The sequence below is a fragment of the Festucalex cinctus genome, chromosome 7 (genome assembly GCF_051991245.1).
Source record: "Festucalex cinctus isolate MCC-2025b chromosome 7, RoL_Fcin_1.0, whole genome shotgun sequence".
NCBI lineage: Eukaryota > Metazoa > Chordata > Actinopteri > Syngnathiformes > Syngnathidae > Festucalex > Festucalex cinctus.
The window spans coordinates 6,332,183-6,340,671 of record NC_135417.1 but is presented as its reverse complement, the minus strand read 5'-3'; the positions used below and the strand labels follow the sequence as shown (position 1 = coordinate 6,340,671).

General features: G+C 45.9%; 1 protein-coding gene across 2 annotated transcripts; it reads left to right on the top strand.

Annotated features, from left to right (window-relative positions):
• Positions 1–742: 742 nt before the first annotated feature.
• aldh5a1 (aldehyde dehydrogenase 5 family, member A1 (succinate-semialdehyde dehydrogenase)) lies at positions 743–7,883 on the top strand. Of its 2 annotated transcripts, XM_077528273.1 has the most exons (11): positions 743–884; positions 1,456–1,781; positions 3,310–3,393; positions 3,971–4,141; positions 4,221–4,337; positions 5,012–5,155; positions 5,253–5,396; positions 5,865–6,023; positions 6,121–6,284; positions 6,368–6,426; positions 7,220–7,883. In XM_077528273.1, exons 2-11 carry the CDS (start codon positions 1,485–1,487, stop codon positions 7,435–7,437), a joined length of 1,557 nt encoding a protein of 518 aa, XP_077384399.1. In that variant the 5' UTR covers positions 743–884; positions 1,456–1,484; the 3' UTR covers positions 7,438–7,883. The 2 variants fall into 2 exon arrangements, with proteins under 2 accessions (XP_077384399.1, XP_077384398.1); XM_077528272.1 differs by lacking the exon at positions 743–884 and having other exon boundaries at positions 1,356–1,781.
• The last annotated feature ends 606 nt before the right edge of the window (positions 7,884–8,489 follow it).

The window sequence follows — 8,489 nt, the reverse complement described above, 5'->3', positions numbered from 1 at the left end:
AGTTTTTTTTTTTTTTTTTTTTTATATGTGCATGTGCAGCACTTGGGGAGTATTTACTGTATAAATATAATAAACATTAACCTTGACCGAACTTATACCTACTTATGATATTTGTGCAATTTTGTTTCACTTGTCTTATGACTAATTTTCTATTTTTGTTTTTACTCCATTATTGCTCATTATTACTCAATATATTGCCTATATATTATACATTTCTTTATTTAAAAACAAGCACAATTGTGTTCCTTCCTCTTCCCGCAAAAGCCCCTGATTTGCCAGCTGTAACAATTGTCATGCAGTGTCGAAAAATGGACGCAACTGCATTTAGTCATTCGTCCTTTTCCACAAACTGACTGCAATAAATGACCGCTGACATGCTTCCAAATCCAGTAATACAGCAACCAGATTTTGATCTAGTAAGTGTGTGCCACAGTGGTAAGTGCGTCACCATGGCAACAGTCTGAAGGTCACGATCGTCGAATAAAATCCAATTTGGCGACACTTAAAAGTGCGCCGATGACCACGTGACCGTGTGTCTCCACAGGTGTTGATTTGCTGTGGTCACGACGAGGGCGTCTCGGAGTGATATGCTGGACACATGCGACAAGTTGACGACTTCCAATTTATCGGACAGCATCTTGGCTTTATTTTCTTCGGCTTAATTCCAGCCTTGGCCCGACGCCGCAGGAGTGGGCGTGTCCTCTGACCTGCCAGTAAAAATTGTAGCCGGACGTTTGATATACATTCACTCCTTCTCTGACCTCTGTCCTCTCTTGTTTGACGTTTTTTTTTTCTTTTTTCTTTTTTTAATATTAATAAAATAAAAAGGAACGACTAACTGACTGCAAGAAGAAGACGAGCGTCCACATGTTGCAGCAGGAAAGGTCAGTTTTGAGATCCAAGCTTACAAACATCTTTTATGCACGCTTGTGTGTCCACAAATATCTATCTATCTATTTAATTTTTGTAAAAATTGCACAATATAACCAAACTCGTACGTCAACGTGTACGTCTAAATCCCATTCAGTCCACTTTAAAATTAGCAAATTCGGCAAATTTGTACATTAATTTCTGCTTTATGAATAAATGTAATGTTTGCAAATGCAATTTTGACAATGACAAATTGTCTTTGAAAAGTGACGCTATACCTGGCAAGCGCCCCCCTGTGATCACGTTTATATTTTATTTCGCTTGCCGCTGAACTTGTTTTTCATCATTTTGTCATCATCCTTCGCTGTCGTTTTTCTTTTTTTTTTTTGGATTGCGTGTGTATAAGTGGCCCACAAAACGTGTTGCAAAGAAGCGCCTGTGTGTTGTGCTTCGCGCATGCGCCGTCTCGATCATAACAAGGCTAGTGAGCGTGCGCGCTCACGTGACCAGAATGCCAAAAAAACGAGTGTTGAAAGCGACTGGAATCTGCCCAGTGAATGAGCGCCTCCTCCCGTGCCGCTCTAGGTACGACCAGCAGCCGGAGCTTGACGACGATGATGATGATGGTGATGAAGACGACCAGGTTTGCGCGCCTCCTCGCCGCCGACGTCGTCGGGAAGAACGCGGCGGCGAGTCAACGAGCCATCAGCCTGGACGCCAGCTCGCCGCTGGTGCGCACGCGCGGCTACGTGCACGGCCGTTGGGTGCGCGCGCCGCAAGACTTCCCGGTTCTGGACCCGGCCACCGGGAGCGAGATCGCGCGGGTGGCGGACTGCGGGCCGGACGAGGCCAAGCGGGCCGTGGACGCGGCCCACGAGGCTTTCCGCGTGTGGAAGGACGTCACGGCCAAGGTGAGGTGACGTCAGCAAGAAAAAGGAAGTGGGACCCCACGAATAGAAACTAGAACAGACTTCGGTTCTCTTCACGAGAACCAACATGCGCTACAATCAAACATGTTGTAGCAGAATGAAGCTTGTCACGCACTTGTCACTCCACTCCAGGAGTTTTGGCACGATGTTGTTAAAAGCCTTCAAATAAATTCACTTTCTAGTCGCACTGAAAATTGTCCACACATGCAGACGCTCGTTCCATGCTATGTCATGTCAGTCCCCAGACCTCAACCCCATTGAAAACCTGGGGACTGAGCTGAGGAGGGGAGGGAGGAGTCAGAGATTGTGCAAAGACGAATGGTGGGAGGTTCCGCAATCTCAATCTTTCGTCAAATATTAGCGGAGATGAGGTGCCATTTTGTTGGCAAAACAGGCTCGCATGAGATATTCACGTCGGGGTGCTAACAATTGTGGCACACATTATTTGATCCCAAAGAATTATTTATGAATGTCAGATTTGTTTCCCTCCACTGAATAAATGCACTTGATGCGTGGTCCACCATAATTATATAATATCCTAATAAATGACATGTTTATTAAAAATATAGTGAAAAAATCCAGCCTTTACTTCGTGCATTTAGTGTATTCAGTAAGAGTGTGACGATATATCAATATCTCGATAAATCGTCATGCTTTGTGTCCCGATAGATTATCGATATGCCTACACAAGTATGGCAATATTTGTATTTAATATACAGCCACTATAACGGCCCCATTGTTCATGACTTATTGCGCAATTACTTGGCGGGCCACTAGGGGGAGCGCCTCATATGAGTGGCAGGGAAATGGAGGCAAGTCTGAAGAAGACTCATCAGTGCACTTTGACTTGTGCAAGACATTTATCTGACTTACTTTTGCATATGTTTCTATGAAAAATGTGGATTATATCTTCACTTCTTTTAAAACAAAATTTTAAAACATATTTTATGTTTTGATTTTTTTTTAAGCACACAATTTTTGAGTAATATTAATTTAATTGGATTTAATGTAATTTTATTTTCTTACTTTTGCAATCTTACACAAAAAAAATGGGTTCAGTTTATAAAATGAACCAATTAACGATGTTGACTGACATGTTGCATAATAGTGTTTAAGAACGACAAATTTGTTGACAGAAAGTGGTCTGTGTTAAGACATTTGTATTTGTTTAAAAAAAAATACACTAAAGTATACTCAGTGTGAAGAAGACACCAGTTTTAAATGTGTTTTACAAAAAGAAGCGATTTTGTCATTGAAATAAACCCATCCGTTTATGTCTTGAGTAATTTGATCGTAGATTATCGTGGATTTATTAGCTGACCAATATATCATCATATCGTGAGATAATCGTTATTGTGAGCCTTGTATTGCATATCATATCGTATCGTGAGGTACCCACAGATTCCCAGCCAGTAGGGGGAAAAAAAACAAACAAAAAACCACTCCAGCGTGATTCTAGGGAGGACGAGCACTGGATTGTGAATACGCTAATTGTGATTGTTGTCCGCAGGAGCGCAGCGTTCTGCTCCGGAAGTGGGCCGACCTGATGACGGCACACAAAGACCACCTGGCCGCCATCGTCACTTTTGAGAGCGTCAGTTCCATCCACTCCTCACTCTATCGTAGCAGCATTAACATGACACAACGTTAGCGTGAAGCTAACGTGACGTAGCATGACATAAGCATAACATTTAGCATGATGTTAGCATGATGCAAGAGGGTTGTTAGCACCACATAATGATGTTAGTATGACATCGGCATGATATAAGTGTGGCATTGCATGACATGAGACCGTTATTAGCATGTTAGCGTGACATAAGCGTAATGTAAAAAGCGTGATGTTAGCATGATATGTGTGGCATTGCATGACATGAGTACGTTGTTAGCATGTTAGCGTGACATTAGCGTGATGTTAGCATGATATAAGTGGGGCATTGTATGGCATGAGTACGTTGTTAGCACGTTAGCATGACATAAGCGTAATGTAAAAAGCGTAATGTTAGCATAAGTGTGACATTGTATGACATGAGCATGCTGTTAGCATGTTAGCCTGACATAAGCGTAATGTAAGCGTAACATTAGTGTGATGTTAGCATGATATGTGAGGCATTGCATGATATGAGCACATTGTTAGCACGATGTTAGCGTGACATAAGCGTGTGTTCGTTCAGGGCAAACCCATGAAAGAGGCCCTGGGTGAAATCGCCTACTCGACATCTTTCCTGGACTGGTTTTCCGAGGAGGCCCGTCGGGTGTACGGTGACGTGGTGCCGTCACCCTTCAAGGACCGCAAGATCCTGCTTCTCAAGCAGCCGGTGGGCGTGGCCTCCATCATCACGCCGGTGAGTGACCGGCCGGCGGGCAAGCTCAGGGCCGCTTAGCCGTTTGTGAAGTCGACGTGGTGTCGCGTTTGTGCCGCAGTGGAACTTCCCCAGCGCCATGATCACCAGGAAGGTCGGGGCCGCCTTGGCCGCCGGATGCACCGTCGTGGTCAAGCCGGCCGAGGACACGCCCCTTTCTGCGCTCGCCCTGGCCGAGGTGCGCGACATCTCACGACGACAACTACTTGCCAGTCCATGACCAGTTAAAGTCAAGCTGTAAAATACTAGTCCAGGACTACTTCCAGTACAGGCTTAGTCCTGGTTCTGATGCATTCGTTCCTTGTACTAAGTCATCTGTGGTGCTGGTACAAACTAGTTCCAGTCCAGTTTTAATGCCGGTACATTTCAAGTAGTAGTCCAAAACCAGTTTGAGTCTCTTTAAGGGTTTGGCTACATTTAGTCAACTTCTTTTCACGTTTTGCTGTAAGTGTTGAGTTCTAGCTCAGCACTTGTCCAGTCCAGTCCACTTTTAGTCTAGTTCTATTCTAACTTCAGTTGCATTATGCTCTCGTATAGTCCTAATCAAGTGTTTTTCTTTTCTGAGACATATCTAGTATTAAAGACAGGTCCATTTTCATGTAGTTGTAGGCCATCTCTGAAAAAAGACAAACTCGAGTCCTAATCCAGAACTTGGTTAGTTTTACTCCAGTTTAGTCTTGTCCTGGTTCTATTTTAGTTCTTGCTTAGCACTTGACTGGCACAAGTACTCTAGTACTCAACAAGTCTTAATCCAGTATTAGTTCCGTCTAGTTTGACTTGACTTGTTGTCCAAGTGCTCCACAATTGTCGTCTCCTGTTTTGGGTTTGTGCGACCTCGCCGTGTGTCGCTAGCTGTCATCCCAGGCGGGCATCCCGGCGGGTGTGTTCAACGTGGTCCCGTGCTCCAGGGAGCGGACGCCGGCGGTGGGCCGCGTCCTGTGCACCGACCCACTGGTGGCAAAGATCTCCTTCACAGGCTCCACCGCCACCGGCAAGGCAAGACCGTCAAAGAACCGGGGGAGACCCTCCTCCCCCGTGTCCCTTGTCATTGCGCTAGCGAACACGCTAATGCTAACGAGCGCCACGTTGTCAGGTTCTGCTGAAAATGGCCGCCGACACCGTCAAGAGGGTCTCCATGGAGCTGGGAGGTCATGCCCCCTTCATCGTCTTCGACAGCGCCGACGTGGACAAGGCGGTGCAAGGAGCCATGGCCTCCAAGTTCAGGAACTCGGGACAGGTCAGCTCAACGCAAAAACATCTTCATAGACAAAAATGGGACATGCTGAATGGGGTGTTTTGTTAGCCAAATGGTTTGTTTTTTGGATATAATCCTCAAAGGATGAGCAAGGTCGCTTGACTTCTAAACTCAAATGTGCTTCACATCATTCAAAGTGCAACATTTTGAAAGTATTTTCAGCGATCCCTCGCTACTTCACCGTTCACCAGCGTAACCCACTTTCTGGTTAGGATAAAGAAAAAAAAAAAGACAAAACAGTCAAGTCAAGAAATAAAAACTTCCTGAAAGAACATACAAAAGAACATAAATGGAATAACCCACAGGACAGGACATGCAATAGTGTCAAAATAAGTCGTAGCTTTCAACATTTCATCACAGAGGTTCCAATTTCCACGGGAAAGCCTTTGGAAATTCTGTCGCCCCGATGGATTCTTCTCCAAAAAACGTAGACTTGTTTTTTGTGTCTAGACGTGCGTGTGTTCCAACCGTTTCCTGGTGCAAAGTTCCATCTACGACAGCTTCATGGCCAAGTTGGGCGCCGCCATGGACCGCGAGCTGAAGATGGGACACGGCAGCGAGCCAGAAACCACGTGCGGGCCGCTCATCAACGACAAGGCCGCCGAAAAGGTCAGACTCGAGGAATCGGGAGGCGAGGGCGGGATGCCAGTGACACCGACTGTCATCGGATCGTTTTGTGTTTTTCCTTCCTCCTGACGCCCGGCAGGTGGTCCATCAGATGGAGGACGCCGTCTCTCGGGGGGCCCGGCTGGTGCGGGGCGGCCGACGCCTTCAAGGCTCCTTTGTGGCGCCCACGCTGCTCGCCGACGTCAGCGCCGACATGTTGTGCATGCAAGAGGAAACCTTCGGGCCGCTGGTGCCCGTTGTCAGGTGAGCGAGGTCGCGTGTCCACCACGTCCACAAACGCTTCCTCAAATCAATCCCGATCACGCGATTGTGCTTTTCCTGTGCAGGTTTGACACGGAGCAGGAAGCGCTCGCCATCGCCAACGCGTCCCGAGTGGGCCTGGCAGGTGAGCAACCCAAACGTGAATTTGCTTACCTGAGCAGTTTGCAGTCTCACTTTTTTTTTCCAAGTCAGCATGTTTCTTGTGGAGTCCTAAATGAGTTCTTGTCTGAATGTAGTTCTTCAGCATTCCAGATCAGCACTTGTTCAGTTCTTTTGCCAGCACTTTTTATTTTATTTTTTTTTGCTTGTAGTTCATCGAGTCTAGTTGACGTCTTGTCCAGTTTTTCACTGGCTTTCGTGCAATACTCAACCAATTTTCGTGCAGTCATCGCTTAATACGTGACAGTTTTGTGTAGGGGTGTGAATTGCCTAGTACCTGACGATTCGATTCGTATCACGATTCACAGGTCACGATTCGATTCGATACCGATTAATCCAGATACGAATGGTCACGATTCGATACCGATTAATCCCGATACGAATTTATAAGTCGATTGTTGCGATTTTTTTTCATTCATATTTAGAAAATACTAATCAGTAAGCTTGTAGAGTGTAAGATTTATATGAAAATGTATTATTTATTTATCTGAAATTTCAGTCTTATAGAGGTTGTAATCTGTTTCATGTTTGAACAGCATTAAAATAAAAATATTAAGGCTTAATGTGCCGTTCATATAACATTCTTCCATGCTCAAGGTGTGAATCCCAAAAAAAAAAAAAAAAAAAAAAAAAAAAATCGATTCTGCCGATTATTGAATCGATTCGAGAATCGCGCGATGTAGTATCGCGATATATCGCCGAATCGATTTTTTTTTAACACCCCTAGTTTTGTGTGTCCTGATCGGTCGCCGCCGTAGGTTACTTCTACTCGTCGGACATGTCCCAGATCTGGCGAGTGGCCGAGGCTTTGGAGGTGGGCCTGGTGGGGGTCAACGAGGGCGTGATGTCCACGGCCGAGGCCTCCTTCGGGGGCGTCAAGGAGTCCGGCCTGGGCCGCGAGGGCTCCAAGTACGGCGTGGACGAGTACCTGGACGTCAAGTACGTCTGCTTGGGCGGCCTGTCGCCGAGCGGATGAGCGTCTGGTTGATCGAATGACGAGCCTGATAAGGTGCCAACGAGGGACGAGAGCGCGCTAACGCTAATTAGCTCGTACTCTTGAGTTTGCTAGTTAGCTTAGCATCATTTCAACTGATTAGTGACACGTTGTGTTGCTCACTAATTTATTAATACAAGTTGTGATTGGATGATGTGACGTTTCTGCCAGCCAATCAGGAGAGGAGATATTCTCTTTAATGTCGCTCATTGAAATGAATTAAAAAAAAAAACATAACAAAAGCACAATATGAGTTTAGAAGATGTCAACTGGATTTGTGTAATGTTGAAACGAACGCATGTGGTGTTGGGACCTCCTCGTTAACGTGAGCGCATGAATGACGTTATCCTTTCTGTGTATTGATCCCAAACGGCAAATTGTCATTTTGGAAATAATTCTTTGTATAATATAACATTTCATACAATCAGCACGTGGCTGCCTCTGTGTATGTTTTTCAAACAAAAAAACAAACAAAACAAAAAAAAACTCACCACTCTTGACAGGCGGGGATTCCGCTTCGGACGTAAAACAAAGAAGAAGGGGCGGGGCGGGCGAGTTTAGGCACCTCCCACCAAGTGAAGCGAGAAACACAACGTCATCGGTTTTGAAGGCATGCTCATCCGCGATTTGTTGACACGCGTTGAGTTGGGCAGCGCACCACAGCGCTCAGCTCCACCCATCTCAGGCTGCTCCCGACCTGAAAACAAGCACACCCTCCTGGATAGCCGATAGCCCGTACATGCTCGTGCAAGCTGTTGGAAGTCAGAGGGCGGCCATCTTGTTACTCCCATTTAGCGAACAGACTAAACGATCAGCTATACGTACACGATTCTTGGGAGGAGCAATATGGTGGCCTCGCCGCCACAAAAGTCTTGGCCTATCGGCTATCCAGTCGTATATTCAGATCAGTGTTTGAATGGGAATGAAAATGTTGCTCCGCCTGATTTTGTCAGCCGTCTACCTGACCGTCGCGAGGAATCTGGTGGAGTGGTGCCATCCAGCGCTCGTATCCAAAGGCACCGCAACATACAACA

What these genes read in the sequence shown, in the direction of transcription:
- aldh5a1 (XM_077528272.1), top strand. Translation starts at nt 1,428, where the DNA reads ATGAGCGCCTCCTCCCGTGCCGCTCTAGGTACGACCAGCAGCCGGAGC. An exon ending in CCATCGTCACTTTTGAGAGC is followed by an intron (nt 3,394 to 3,970) that starts GTCAGTTCCATC and finishes GTGTTCGTTCAG; the next exon opens with GGCAAACCCATGAAAGAGGC. An exon ending in TGGCCTCCATCATCACGCCG is followed by an intron (nt 4,142 to 4,220) that starts GTGAGTGACCGG and finishes TTTGTGCCGCAG; the next exon opens with TGGAACTTCCCCAGCGCCAT.